The following is a 15,747-nucleotide window of genomic DNA, read 5'->3' as shown; positions in this document are numbered from 1 at the left end:
GGAAGTCTTGTTAAAAAAATAGGAGAACAGGGATGGAGGGATGGAAGTTAACTGAGGGAGGTCGGGAAAGGCTTCCCAAGGAGGTGATACTGAAGCGGAGACCTCAGGCTCAAGTCTGCTGGCTGGCCTGGGCACGGGGATGTGGAGGACAGGTTCAGGTATGAGAGGTAGCAGGAATGCTGCAGAACTGAGGCCCAGTGCCATGGTCCCTGTGTGGCAGAGCCAGGGTCCTCACACCCAAAGCGTCTTCTCACTTCCAGTAACACCAGGAGGCCCAGGTTATTGTCATGGCACTGGTACACCCCCCATTTCTGGATCTTGCCATAAGTTACCTGACCTTTATTTTAAAGACCTTGCCAGGCACTCTGTCCCTTCATGAGTCCACAATTAGGTCTTACTCATAAGATGCAAAGCAGCAGGTGGGACATGAGCAGATGTGGTGTGGATACAGCCCTTTAGGTCAAGAGATCTGGGAGTGCTAAGTCAAAGGGAAATTCCCACTTACAACAAACAAGATGGTGGCTGGCATGGACCCTCTATCTCCACAGGGAGGGGAGAGCAGGCCAGGCATGGAAAGGGACATGTCCCAAGTCAGACCATTTTTCAGAGTCTTGGAAGTTTCCTTGGTCTCTTGGTGTTATCAGATTTCCTCTAGTCTCAGAGCACGGGAAAAACATAACTCATAACCCGAAATCACTGTTGGTAAAAGCCCATGATCCTGAAAAGCATCTCCCTTCAGCTTCTCCTGAGACTCCCTTCCAACTACAGCCCAATCACTCCAACAGGTAACGATGTGACGAACGATTATACTGCTGTGCCTGTTAATAATGATGCCTTAACAGACTGCACTTTATCCTTTCAAAGGTCTTTGTAGTGAGACAATGGTTGGAAAAAGGGTTTTTAAAGTGTAATATGCTTTTTAAATGCATGGTTTTACTGAAACTCTAGCTTATTTCGACCTCATGACAGCACTCTTAGAAAGCAGTTAGTGTGTCTAATCCCCCTTTTGGAATGTGAAACACGCAGAGAGGTCAAATTACCTGTGTGAGGTCACACAAGTCAGAAAGGGATCTAGAACAGTCTTTCAGACTCCTAGAGACTTCTGAGAGTTCCTCTGACCTTCACGTGGAGGCAAGCTTTACCAGGGATACAAAACAAGTGAAGAGTTACAATCTGTTTGGCAAATAAATACCCTGGAGCATTTACAATCTGATTGGCAAAACAAAGGCTAAGAAATATGGAACTCCTGTGGTCATCCTTTGACACTAATTTTGGAGGCAAAGAAATTCAGGTGGGTGAACGTTTGTCCCTTTCCAATATAAACATGCGCCCTGCTGTGGCCCAGAAGATCTAACTGGAGAATTACAGCTGTCGTCATTAACCCTGTAATATCTGAATCCATGTAAGGGGCTACAGGTGGTGCAGAATCACAAGGCTTATGTTAATCTGACTACGGCAAATAGTTTCAAGTGTGTTCAAACGAAGGGCTCAGGAAAGAAGGGATCGATGTTCACAGTCAGCTCAGACTCCTTTCCGCCTGCATTCTCTGGGCACCAGGATTTCCCATGGCCCGGAGCTGGCCAGAGGCTATGGTGACACACCACCACCAAAGGTGCCCGAGTCCCCTCCCCTCACTGACCTAAGTGGGGAGAACAGTTTGCTGGGAGCTCAGCAGAGGCAACGTCGAAAACTTTCAAAGGAATTTTTACTTTGGAAGGGAAGGGAAAGAACACAAAGGAATAGATATGGTATATTCACAGACTCCAGACCCCAATGGTGTAGGCACAGGTGACAGGTCAGGACACCTGTCTTTTCCTTCCTGAGGCCTACCTGGGGCTGTGGTTAGGTTGATGCCAAACTCAAACTTCTAGCTCTGGTCAGATTTGAGTAAACACCACTTTCTGGCCAATGGGGTTTCTTAGGATGTCCCTAAGGCCACTTCCTGGGGATTGCTCAAGGCCCAGAGAGCCCTATGTCTGGGCTGCCCTGGGCTCTGCAGCTGTCGGTCCCCTGCAGTCCCACATAGGGAAGGCTCCTTCCAGCTGCCTCCAGAGGCCCTTCCCTGGGTTCAGGCCCAGCGTTCGGCGGTCTGGACGGAGTAGGTACTTACATGATGACTGAGCACATCAGTGAATAAAGCTATCATGCCAGTGCTGGGCAGCAGGTTCCCGGTTCAACAAGCACTTACTGATGACTGAGGGGATGGAAAAGGAACAGGAGGTGGAGACATGCACGCGCACGACGGGGTTAAACCACAAGCCAAGCACACTCAGGAGCTACAACTTCCCTCAAAATACCATTGGACAGCACGCACTGAAGGGACTCTGCTGGTCCCCGGTGTGAGGTCCTCCCCAGCCATTCGGGATTGCTGGCCAAGGCCCTGCTCACAAGGGTCCATCCGTGGCTTCACACGCTTCTGAATACCTCTGGGGGAAAGGTTATACCTGCTGGGGGAGGGAAAATGCTCCAGCTGCCCTAGCCAGGTGACTCCACAAAGACAACTCCTTTTCCTTCTCTTTTGGCAGCATCTGCCCAAGAATATCAGAGCCCAAGCTTCAGGGAATGGTGTTGCCACATAACAGGAAAGGAGAGGTCAAGGAACAGCTCGGCTGCAGCGCTCTCTCTGCACGAGGAATGCTATTAGCAGTTATTGGTAGAGACTGACAAAAGGGGTGGACTGACTTGGATGCGGCTGTCTCTCTTCCTGTAAATAGTGGTGTGTTGAAGGGACTTCCCTATCTTTCTACAGTGATCAGACTCAAAGCCCTAGAATCTGCAATGAGAAAGAACAAGCAGGGATAGAATCACAGGTTTATCAAATTATTAAGGGGCTAGAGACTTTACCATCAAAATGAGAATGCCAGATAAGGGTCCTTGCGTCCCTCCTCAGAGCCTAAAGGAAGGCATTTTAGCATGTGGTAAGCTTCCCCTTCCAGCTCCGGTTTTATGCACGGGAGGCATTTATTGCCCTAAGGGATGGTACAGTCCAAATAAATCTATATATACATTCCAGAGTGATTCAAGCACATTGGCAATGACTGATTTCCTAAGAAATATGGGGGGGCATTTCTAGTCTTTGAGGTCATTCTGATGGAAAATGATCACAGCTTCCTCCAGGCACCCTGTGGTGTTCACACAAGAGCCAGGCTGCTGGTTGGCAGGTAACAGAGGTGTCCTGAGCAGCTCTCCCATGTCTAATTCTCAAGAGAGGCAGGCACTGCTCCTTTTGGGGCTCCTGCCCCAAAGCAGTCCAGAGATTCCATCACAATATGACTCAAGAAGGAGTATTCCTATTTCCCCCATACCAGCCCAGGCCTGGTCCTCATCTCCTGCCCGTTGACAGTGCTCTGGACTCAGCTGTGGAAGGAGCCAGCTCACCAGTCCTGGCATGCCCAACCTGTTTATTCCTGCCTCTTCATTTGACTTAAGCTGTTCACCCCAACTGGAATGCCCCATACCCGTATGCCTATCTAAGTTCTACCCAATGTTCAAGACCTACGTCTTAATGCTCCTCTGTTAAAGGGCCCTCTAATCAATGCTGACCGCTTCCCTAACTATTCGCAACACACTGGATCTATTTCCCCTCATTCACACTCCCTTGATTATTAATATTCCTCTGTTTGCTCCATCTTTTATCTGAGCTAGTTTCAACTACCCAACAAGATAACAGCATCTTAAAGAGGGGCCTAGGGTCCCCATCAACATAACCATCTTGCAATGTTTTAAACAATTTTAGGAATTCTTTAACTCAAAACTAGACTATAATCCCTGAGGGCAGCGTCCATCTAATGGTTCTTTGTAACTTCATTGCATGGCATGACACATGAATGTGGCAGGTAACCTATAACTGTTTACACACAGACCTCACTACACGCGAGTTGGGTGATCAAGGAGAATGAGTAAGTTGATCTGAGCAAAGGTTTCTGCCTGTGCCTCTAACCCTCTGTACTAAGCACCCCAAAATAATTACTGAGTCTACAGAGAACTACTACACACCCAAATGTGGGCCGGTATTCTGGGTGCCATATATGGGAAGAAAGAACAGAAAAAGAGGACTGTCCCTTGTTCCCCATGGCCCTTTACCCCCAAGCACCACCCCACAGACTGGGGACCAGCCCCCTCCCCTGCCTATGTCTCTCCTCAAATCCCTTTAGCTGGGGAGGGAAGAGGAGGAGAGGGGAGGGGAGGGGATCTGCCTTCTCCTGAGGCATCTGTGAGGCCCTGCCCCCATGGGTTCCACCCTTTCCTGTGGGCTTTCTTTTGTTAAACGTGTTAAAATCAAAACTGAATAAAACTATAAGTTTAATATGAAAAAAGAAAAGAAAAAGATGACTGATCCAGGCTCATGGCTCATGAAGGCCTTACTACCTAAATGTTTTCAGGGACAGACACACACACACACACACTCAAAAACAATTTATAAAAGCATCATACAAATAATAAAATACAGACTGAAGACTATGTAAATAAGGGGTGACCAGCGTGCTGATCAGGGAAGGCTCCCCAGGGAAGGTGACTTCTGAGCTGAGAGCTGTGTACTCTCCCGCACGCTTTCCCATCGGGCCTTCTAAACTTTGAGACTAAAGCTGGACTTCTTGGTTGTTTGGGCTGGCACTCGCCCTGGTGTGCTGGGCATTCCTGAAGTGAAGCTTTAACATAATACTAGCCTAATGTTTGCATTTTATGTAAAATCGTGTATCAACAAGACCTGCCAGTGGTTCCCCCAAGTTTTTCTTTTCCTTTTCCTTTCTTTTTAAAGGAAAATGAGTAAAGGGCTCAAATCTACATGAATGAGAAAAGCAGAACCCAAGAGGCAGGCTCTCCAAGCAACCCAAGGAACAGCAAAAAAGCAATTCTATGATTTTTAAAAATAATGTATGATTTTAGGGACTCAAAATATGGAAAGTATGACAGGAGCACAGCAGAAAATGAGGTATCCTAGCCCTTAAGCAATACGCAATCTAGTTGGAAAGACAAGAACAGGTAAAATGTCGTTAGATACCAAGGAAACAGAATCAGGCAGGCTCTTTGGCAAACCTAAGGAAGAGCCACGAAGGGGTGGAGGGGATGTGCCAGCATGGGAATTACTATGGAAGGCTTTGCTGGAGTGGGAGCACTTGGACTTGCCTTGGAAAGTGGGAGATATTTGAGTAGAAAGAGAGGAGGGGAGCATCCAAGTTGGAAGGACTAGGCTGAGGGAATCCGGGTGGGAAGGAGTCCTACGACCTGGGGGGGAAACAAGATGTTAGGGCAGAGGGAGGGGGCCTGCATAACTGGAATTCAGAAGCATGTCAGGTGAATGTGGATGTGGGGAGAGAGCTGGGGTGGGTCCCTTACTGTTGGAGTGAGGAACTTGCCCTGCCATGTAGGCTGCCCTTGGGAAGTAAATTGGGCCGAGGATCCATGTCTTCGTTCAGGCTCCGAGCAAAGCTAACCCTTGGAGACCTTTAGGGGAAACACTCAAATCCACAACAAAAGAAACCCTTTTCCCACCCTGAAGACTCTCTGTGCTCTGAGGACATGACAACCCTGCTTAAAATAGGGGCAGTATCAGCCCCATGCAAACCTCTTCGGAGAGGGTAGGAAAGCTATTTTAGTAGCCAGCCTGCTTCCCAGCCAGTCAGCAGGGAAGTGCAGGGGCACCAACGTCCATGGAGCGCCTCAGGACTCCAGAGAGTGGGGCCACACAGTGGACTACAATTTCCTCTGACTTCTTGACTACCCCAAAGGGCCTCGCCTAATGGGAGGGGCACGTCAGCGGAGCCAGGACCTGCAGGGTGCAGGCAAGAAAGCCAAAAGACTCAAAAGACTGAGAAGGGCCTGGTTCCCATGCCCCACCCACCACTAATTCCCCTAAGTCCCTGGTATAGAATAAAAGACAGACTTCTGTTGCATAGTGATATGGTTACATTTACAGAAGCTCCCCTCTCACCAGCGAAATGTGACCTTCATACTTTTCTTATCTTAATATCTGGGTAAACATTTGTTGTGCAAGCGCACAAATAAAGGTTCTAAAGGTGAAACGTGGTGTGTCTGCTAACACCGCGCTGGTTCAACCCCAGGCACCAGAAGGCCCTTTTGGCTTTGCAGAGGACTTCTCTCTCCCTTTACCCCAGGCACCAAAATTAGCTTCATCAACCTTAGCCAGTACTGGAGTGAATACTGCCATTTGAAAATAGCATCTGAGGACTCTTGGAAACCCAGGAGAGAAATACAAGGGTACAGTGGTTTAGATACTGAAGAAAGCAATTTCACTGGAGTGCTCTTTAAACTGAGTGTATAGGAAATAAGCATTATCAGGATTTACTCTGGAATCTTTGTTAAGTGAATGATAGTCTAGCTCCCTGCAGTGCCCACATGGCACATTTTACACATCCTGGTTTACTCTATTATGAACGACTGTCTTCATTCAGAAAAATATTGTAGAGATTATGTCCATAAAAGAGTGTTTACCAAACGACCTGTGCTTGAACTCCAAAATTTTACTTTGCAGTCTTTTTATTTTTAGAATAATCTGTAAAAACATCTTGGGTCCCCTTTTCCCAGATACTTGATCATCCAGAATTAATTTTTTAAAGTTTGTTTTAAAGTTCCTAGGAATGGATCACCAACAGTCCCTCACAAGCATAATTTTCTGTTGTTTCCATGTGGAATTCATAAACAGAGCAAAGCAACCGACTTTTTGGTGTGTGCTTAAAACCACTCTTTCCTGCAACCCCGTATGACGTCTTTTTCCAGGACAGTCTTTCTCAATACTCCAAAGTGCTTCAGCAACAGGAAGTTGTAAAGGTAGGAAGGAGGCCTGTAAATATTTGCTGTAATTACTCATTAGTAATGAGAATAGTCGCCACTGAAGTTTGAGTCACCCCTTTTGTGCTCTTTGTTCTTTATTACCTTGTAACAGGAACCCCAGGGGATACCTAGGGTCCTAACCTCACCAAGGACACCTGGGTCCAGTGGTAGGTTTCACTGCAGACAGTGTGGTTTGCTTCTGTCAGCAGCTCAATTTCCCCAAGTATAAAATTAGGATAATGTTTTGCCCTTCCTTCCCCCTGCCCCCAACCCAGGGGCAGTCAGGACAAATATTATACACAGTCATGACAATATGAAAAAATTTGTTTTGAAAATTTTATATCACGAGTACAACACGTGTATCTGTTAATACAATGTCGAGACACAGAGAAAGAGCACTGTGTGGCTAGACACACAGCACAGTGACTTAAAAGATTACCACCAACAATATCCATCTACTTTAACTGATGTATTTTAAAGGATTTATAAAATGCTTCTGATTGGTCTCAGATTGAGCCCACATATCTCTTATTCAGAGCAGACCACTGACTCCCCATAAGAGCAGGGAGCCTCAGACTGAAAATGAGATAGAGAGTCAACTAAAGTCACAACCAAACAACTAAAGTCACAGAGTTGATTAACTTCTACAAAAACTAGAATATTGGCTGTACCCCCAGCATTTGCAGGAAGCCAGCACAGCGATGGGGGCTACCCTCCAGCAGTGCCATCATGAGTCTGGCATAATGGAGTCATTTTCCCACTCATGGGTTTTATTACACAGCCTAACCCAGTAAAATCACTAATCTGCTAAGATTCCTAGAACTAACCTCTTAGGTTTGATTTTTTTTTTTTTTTTAATTGGAGGGTGCCATGGAAAGGGGACACAGGAAGTCACCGGAGGCATATAAGAAGAGAGTTCTAACAATCCACTTCCAAGGTTTTGTAGAATTAGGAAAATGCCAGCTGGGTGCGTGACAGATAAATACACTGTTTTTAATGGGTCATTCTCCTTACTAACGAACCACCCTTTCTGAAATATCTTCCCATGTGAGAAAAGAAACTGATTCCCAGTCATTATCTTTCACAGAAGTTACTTATAACGTTAAAACTGAAGACTTTTTCCAAATTAAGGGGGAGGCGTGTGCCTCCTGGGAACATGCGAAGCTTCTGGTGGTCATGCCATACTGGAAGAGTTTTGCTGATGTACAAGTGGCACCGAGAAACAGCCTGAGGCCGTCAAGCAAACCAGTATTTCTAGAGAAACTAGGAAAACAAAAGGCCACCTACAAGTAGATAACATTCTAACCCATTTTGCACCTGTCTCCTTGGCTCCAGAGGTCTCAGAGGGCCCCAACACTCTTCCTGACTTCATACTTGCAGGCCAGCCTGTGGCTTTCAATGAGCACGACCAGACAACTGGCAACAAATTGTACCCAAACTCCTCTTGGAAATGACAGAGGCTGTGAGGGGCACATACCCATGCACGACTTTCACACATATGGTGACATGCAACTGCCAACAGGACTTACTTCTCTCTCGGTTATGATACGTGTTGGTGCACCTAAGTTTTACAGCACGGGGAAAACTCAGAAAACCCTTCTAGGCTCACAGTGCAGAAGCCAGTGTTGTGATGGCTGTAGAGAGCCCTCAGAGAGAGGGCTCCGTAAAAATGCGACATATTATTATTGCCACAGTCTTAGCTATTCTTTATTCCCCCATCCATTCTTTCCTTCCTGTCCTTGCAATTTCAAAAGATCAAAAGAGCCAGAGGAAGTCTTGTGCATCTTGATTTGGAGATGGTTCTTCAGAAGCCACAGAGGAAGACTTCTAACAGGTCCTTCTGCACAATGGAGTCTGAAGGCTAAAGTAATTATTGAAGTCTTGCCACCAGTGCAGGGTGGGAGGTGGAAAGCTTTGAACTTCTTGGGGGCAGCAGAGAACCGCCTCCTGTCAGAGTTGAGGGAAACCCACGAAAAATATGAATTTCCAGGACTGCCAAGTCCACCCTTCAGATCTTCTATTCCTGTCTGTGTGTGAGGTTCAATACAGTGATGAGTCATAAAAAAGTAATTACAATAATTATAACTACAACAGCAAACGCGGTTATCATTTATAGAGTACTTACCATGGTCAGGCATGGTATTAAATACTTCACAGACAGCTTAGAAAACGTAAGGGGGAAAGGACCTCTGGGTAAATGTTTAGACTCTAGAGACACTTTGCCCAATTCAAATCCCACTCCCACCGAGCTGACCTTTGGCAGTTACCTTTCTATACTTCAGCTTTCCTGTCAGTGAAATGGGGATAATAACAGGGCTTATGCCACAAGGTTGTTAGGAGAATTAAAAGAGTTAATCCAGGTAAAATTCTGAGAACAGAGCCTGCACAAAGGAGACTAAAATGTTCAGGTTTTATGGTTTTGTCCTACTGCATATATGATTCTCTTAAGGACACATTCCTAGTACATAAAAGGGCCTCCAAATAACTGTGTGAGGATGATGGAAAATGTGAGGACAAATTTTCATGGCTGTTTTAAGAAGCATTAAGAAAATGAATCACACCATGGGGCGCCTGGGGGCTCAGTTGGTTAAGCATCTGACTCTTGATTTCAGCTTGGGTCATGATCTGTGGGGTGTGGGATGGAGCCCAACATCAGGCTCGTGCTGGGTGTGGAGCCTGCTTAAGATTCTCTTTCTGCCCCTCCCCCCTGAAAAAAAAAAAAAAGAAAGAAAGAAAAAGGAAATGAATCACACCAGAGCTAACCCTGTGCTTTGCGCCCTCTCCCCTTCCTTCTATTCCTGAAGGCAGCCCTGTAGGTGGGTAGACAGGCCAGCCAGGTACAGGTAAGCTTAAGGTGCACCACATAATCTTTCCTAGATACACACAGGCCAAACCCTCCCCCATCTCAAGACAGGGAGAGACACTGGCAGTGAAATGTGGGAACTGTCTGGGACCTGAACAGAAAGGTCTTAAAATGTAAGACGGTCACCGAATCAGACACGGAAGAACAAGGACTTGTCTTTTTCAGATCATAGAACCTTTGAAAGATTATTGAGAGCTGCGCAGATTTCCCTCAGGAAAAAAAAAAAAAAGGCTTATATACATAATATTTTGCACCCAATTTCAGAGGCTCACAGACCACCCCTGAAGCCTATTCACAAAGCCCAGGTTAAGCAGCTCCCACTCTCCTCTTGGCCTTCTTGAAGTCATAGCTGTCTGCACTGCTCTCCTCAGACAGACCACAACCGCTATCCCTATCACTCCCTTAATTGTACTGGACACTTCCTCCCATGCCCCTCACCCAAAAGTTCTAAAGAACAGCAAACATTCATCTTTGGGGCCTTTCTGTCCATAATAAGAAAGTATACAACAGGGAACACTCCTGAACCCTCCACCCTTTCTTTGCTCTCATTACCCCCAACCCTGACTACCCCCATTTGACCCTACCAGAGCCAGTCTCCATGCTGGTGGTCAGCATCTGTCCTGTCGGATTCCAGGGAAAACTACAAATCAACTCTCCCATCCACAAACCCACACAATACTTTTCAAAACTGTGTGTGCTTGTATGTGTGGTTGCTGCCTGAAGTGCTACGAAGAGATTCCCATCTTTAGCTTCAAAAGATTTGATCCCAACAAAAAAGTTACATGTAAGCTGCTACCTATCTATATATTTAGGTGAGCTTCCTTACGTGTCCTCCTCCCCCCACCAGTCAAACTAAGCGACTAAAAGCACCGTATCTCCTATTTCTTAGTCTCTACTTTAGCATTTTATCCAGAGTAGGAGCAAGTGTTCAACACACATCTGTTGTCTTACTGATTTATATCAGGGTGTGAACAGCAGAACTGGTTTTCATCACGAAAAAGGACATCATGGGACTGGGGGCTCTGTGAGCCAACACTGCTAACTTCACAATATTGGCAAAAACCCTACCAGGTGACTATCAGTGGTGAACTATCAGTGAGGGGCACTGCCAGAGGCAAAAGGGAAGCTTCATTAGGTTAAAATGAAAAGTACATAAAAAGCAAATACTACTGGATAGATTTCTTGAAAAGGAGAAAAACCTAAGTCTTGAGATAAGTCATGACAGCAAGTATTTTCAAACGTATGGGGCTGAAATCCTGGAGTGCTAAGAATTATCTAATTGGTTCCTTCTACCTGTAAACATTTTATACAATAAATTCCTAGAGAGTTGAGGGTCACCCTACCACACTTATACAAACACACACACACACACTGGCTGATTTACATTCGAAATGAATTAAATAGTTTGAGTCTCACAGTTTTCACTCCTAGAGAAAATGCCAACTTACTCGGCACAGGAATCAATCTCGCAGCTACTTGAATGTCTCTGCTGACAGGGGCTCTCTACTGCAGAAAGCAATCTGCTCTGCTGTGCCACAGCCCTTGCGCTGGTTTTGTTTAATGAGGTCCACATAGAAGTAAAACTTTTTTTTCTAAGTGAAATAAAGGGAGAGCACAAAGACAATTGAATTCAAACTTCCCAAAGTGTATAGGCAATGGAACCTGTGCCAATTCTGCTTCCTATTTTGCAAAGAAGCAAACAGAACCAGAGCTGCTACAGCTTCAAGTCTTTTATAATTATCTAGAAGAGCAAATCTCCTTTCTACAAGGTTCAGTGATCTGGCAGGGGTGGGGGAGAGGGTACTGTAATCCTTTGGAAATCATTCTCACTGTTTAGAGGCGTTTGAGGGCTGAGGATGCTATTTTGTCAACAATTGGAAAATACATAATTAATTGAAAGCATCGAACCGGGGTTCTGATTCTTACCAGCACTAACTTTCCTTGTGCCTGGAAAAGTCACGGAACCTCTCTGGGCCTCAAACTAGATGATTTCCATGATCTCTTATAGAATGATTGTTAAGCTCCCCATCAGCAACATGGATAAAAACCTGAGACCACAGCATTCATTTTGAACTTTGTGAAAGCTGTGTGAATTAAATGAGAAATGCCTGAACCTAGAATGTGTTAAACCAATGCCTTATCATCCCTGCATTCTGATGATTTCTGGTGATGCAGTGGACAGAGATATCAAATGATAAAGGAATATTTATAGAAAATACATTTAAATTGAGAAAAACTGCCTAGCAATAGTTTTCCCATTAGAATTGGGAAAAGATGGGCTTTGATTTTATTTTAGCAGAGGAACAACTAAGTCCAGTTGGCAGGGGGAGGAGGAGCGAGAGTAGTTTGAAAACTACTGGTCCAGATGTCTTCAATTCCCCTTCCACTGCTGGCCCTGCATTAAATGACCTAAGCATTCCAGAAAGGTGCTCTGAGCTGGGTCTGGCTTTGGAGAGGACTTTGCTCCTGGATTATCCAAAGATCTCATTTACATTCACCTGAACCACTCTCCATTCCCCACACACCTAAGGACTTCCAAACTCTTCTCTCCCAGGGAAAGAACTCAGAAATTATTTTATCAGGAAGTGAGACACTTTCCAGCTCTTTTTAGGTAGACTCCACACCCAGCATGGAGCCCAATGGCCTGCCGAACTTAAGCTTGAACTCAGGACCCTGAGATCAAGATCTGAGCTGAAATCAAGAGTCCGATGCTTAACTGACTGAGCCAACCAGGCGCACCAGACACTTTCTAGCTCTTCACGGAATCAGGAACCTTAATTAATGAAACCCCCACTTCCATCTGACAGATGGATACAGAAAGGTAAGTGTGTGCAGTACCCTTAGCAAGCTTCCGTTTCTGAGCATCTCTGAGATCATGGGAATGCCCACTACCACCAAAATGCACTTTGATACCCACCGTGGAGGCCAGCCAGCCCACCAACACTTAGAAAGCAAACTCTTTATTATTAAACATTAACATATCCATCGGGGCATGAACGTTTTAGAACAAAATAATCCTACCACTTCTTGAGGGCTGTTGTTAGAAGGAACACTGCAAATGTTCTGTGCATCCTGACTTTGGGGAAAGAAACGGCTCTGCCCAACCAGAAGAATGACAAATCTGAAGAACCAATGTGCAGAATCACCATCACAAGAGCCCCTCCAGCAGGCATCACACTGCCCTTCTGAGGCGCTTCTGGAAAGCTAAGGACAGACACTTAGATGACACGCTAACTTTGAATGTATCGGTTCACATGCTAATTACACCTTGGTCCCGCAAGGAGCCTGCAGCGAACAAATAGCCAGACGCGAAAAGTAAATATAGATTTCAAAACAGCCCAACAGGAACTGGACAACCCTTCACGGGACTCTGGAAGGCGAGGGGCACACTGTCTGTCCCGCCAGTCTGCAACACAAACAGCCAAGCACGTCGGCGAGGGGACACGCTTGGCGCGACCACCAGCTCTGCGCCGCAGCCCCGCAGCGGCCTTCCAGGCGGCTCACCGGGCAGTCCCCGCGGCGGTTCTTAAACCCGCCGCTCTTGAGAGTAATTCAGACTCTGATTACCCAATTTCTTTCCTTCTCCTATTCCAGCTCCCTCCCTCACGAAGGAGGCATGCAGCAGTTCGAAGTTATTATTTCCCCCGCTCCCAAGTTTCTGAGGACGATTAATATACATAACACAAGGACCCGGCGCGGAGCCGCGGGGAGAAGCTAACACTTCACACAACTGTCAAGATTGCCATCAGGCCCCACCTCCGCGATTGCGACAGTCACCGATAGGCATCACAGTTGTATAATGCACCCTAAGTTCCCTCGCCGGCTCCAGAGCCCAAAGCGCGCTCAGAAGAGCTGACTCTAATTTTGTTTTTTGGTTGTTCAGTCATTATTATTGGCATCACGACGCAGGCTATGTTGGTTTTACAAAATGTCTTGGGATCTTAAGGTCTCTTTCTTGCTTTGCCACCCTCAAAAGACACAGGCCCCCAGGGGAGCTCCGAGGGCCCGGGGGCCCACGCTCCCTCACTGGTCTCCGGCCGGGGGGCGCCACGGGAGGGGTAGCTGCGGCCGGGAAGGGGGAGCCGGGTCCCCCAGAGACCCAGGAGCGAGGGCCCCAGCGCCCGGCCAGAACGCTCGCGATTCGCTCCGGTTTATCAAATCCTTATCGGCGCCCCGAGGTGGGCACCGCCGCTTTCCACCAGAAGATACACGGTTTCTGGCGCAGGTCCCACAGTGGAAGTCAGAACAAGAGCAAACCAACCCAGGCACTGAGCTCTCGGGGCCAGTGACCCCCTCCCTTCGCGGCTCGGTCCCCCATCCCGCACGACCGCCCCGCAGCCCTGCTGATACTCCGCGGCTCAGGCCGCACGTTCGATTCCATTCCCCCCGAAACCCAGCCCCGCCAAGCCGCCGCCGAGGGCGGGGCTGAAAATGCCAGCCCACAGGGGCAGCCCCAGCGGAGACCAGGGGAGTAGGGGGCCAGACTGCCAGCCTCGCACGATCGCGGGAGGCGAGGACGTACCCACGCTTGCGTGGCTGCGCGGTGTGTTCACACTCGCGCCGGGAGATGGCCGGGCGGGGAGCGGCCGGGAGGGGGCGGGAAGGCAGTGAGAGTTGGCCGGAGTTGCCTCTCACCCAGTGCCGAGAGGCTCGCGAGGGCAGACGGGCAGATCGTGGCTGCCCTTCTCTGTCCTCTTGAGAGAGAGACACCGGGACCTGCCGGGGGCATCCAGTGTCTCCATTCCCTCCCCGCACACCAACGCATCTGCCCTCACGAGGCAACCCGGCCCACCACACAACTCTCCCCCCGAGTCAAGGTGCAGGATCAGGAAGGGGGTTTCTCCAAGCTTCAGTGGGGTCTGCAAACCCTGAGTAGGGTTTGCTGCGTCCTGCCCCCTCCGCGGAGGCGCGCCCCAGCGCGGCGCTCCGCCTCCAGCCCCTGGCCAGTTTGGGGCGCAGTGCGAGCACAGCAGCTCATTTGGAAGAACCCGTGGGGTCCCAAGGAAAAGAGACTAGTGGATGATGCCCCACATGCGAAACCTGAGAAAGTTGAAAGTTGATCTGGGTCAAGTCAACCCAGAAACATTTCAACATGCTGGCCACATGAGTTTGGTGCGGGGGGCTGGAGCGGCGGCGATACGTGAAGGTTCCGCGCGCCACAGCCCCTCCGACCTCCAGGGCCATCTCTCTGGGCCTCCTGGCCTCATCGCGCGCGCAGATTTGCGACTTCCTCGGGCCACAGAACCCTCCACTGAGAAGCCGAAGCGCCGCGTCCGCAGACAGGGCACCTGCTCTCCCCCCTCAAAGCCCTCCACACCGATCCTCAGGCCTCAAAGACCCCTGCGGACTCCTCTCCTAGCCGCTCTCGGTCGCGCCGACCCCGTGCGGCGTGGCCATCCTCCTCAGACTAGTTCCCTGGCCAACTCAGACGCCCGCTTACCTTTTCTTCTCCTTGTCAGCTGTCATTGTCGCCGTGCCGCTCTGAGACCCCAGACACCTGAGCTCCCCGGCCGGTGGGGGATTGCTGTCGCCGCCTTCGCTCTGGCCCTTGCCTACTCCTGTGGCCCAGGCAGGTGTTAAAGGTCCTAGGTGCTCGCAGGTCCCGAGCGCCCCGCACGGTCAGGTGGAAGTTTGAGCGCTGCTGGCTAGGTGCTGGGAGGAGGGTAGAGAAAGGTGCTGGGGAGGAACCTGCACGGGGAGGCGGGGTCGGGGAAAGGAGTGGGAGGAGGCTGTCAAACCCAAAAAGAGGGCCGCGAGAGCGGGACCTTAGTTCCTTTTTCCCGCGAAGAGGAGTCACTTTCTGGGTTTTCCAAAAAAAAAAAAAAAANAAAAAAAAAAAAAAAAAAAAAAAAAAGTGGCTGCAACGACTGGAGTTGAAAGAGTCCAAGGCCGGGCGGGCACCACCGCGGAGATGACCATACAGTCTCAGGACACTGCCGAGGATTGTACAGCCGCCTCAGGATAGCGCTGTGTTGGGCGCAGGGGCTACGCCGCGGACCGCTCTCAAACGTCCGGCTCCCGGGGCCGCCAGCCCACTTTAAAAACTCCTGCGGCTGGGCGGGGGAGGGCGCGGGGGGCGCGGGCGCAGGGGG

At 48.6% G+C, this 15,747-nt stretch overlaps 1 protein-coding gene across 1 annotated transcript in view; it reads right to left on the bottom strand.

Annotated features, from left to right (window-relative positions):
- EPAS1 (endothelial PAS domain protein 1) overlaps positions 1–15,481 on the bottom strand; it is an 82,756-nt gene extending 67,275 nt beyond the window's left edge. Inside the window, exon 1 of the mRNA XM_011237191.3 lies at positions 15,096–15,481. Coding sequence (XP_011235493.1) covers positions 15,096–15,121 — 26 coding nt within the window. The 5' untranslated portion in view covers positions 15,122–15,481. The remainder of the gene's footprint in view (positions 1–15,095) is intronic.
- Positions 15,482–15,747: the final 266 nt, after the last annotated feature.

The sequence above is a fragment of the Ailuropoda melanoleuca genome, chromosome 4 (genome assembly GCF_002007445.2).
Source record: "Ailuropoda melanoleuca isolate Jingjing chromosome 4, ASM200744v2, whole genome shotgun sequence".
Taxonomy (NCBI): domain Eukaryota; kingdom Metazoa; phylum Chordata; class Mammalia; order Carnivora; family Ursidae; genus Ailuropoda; species Ailuropoda melanoleuca.
This window is presented reverse-complemented; position numbering and strand designations above follow the sequence as displayed.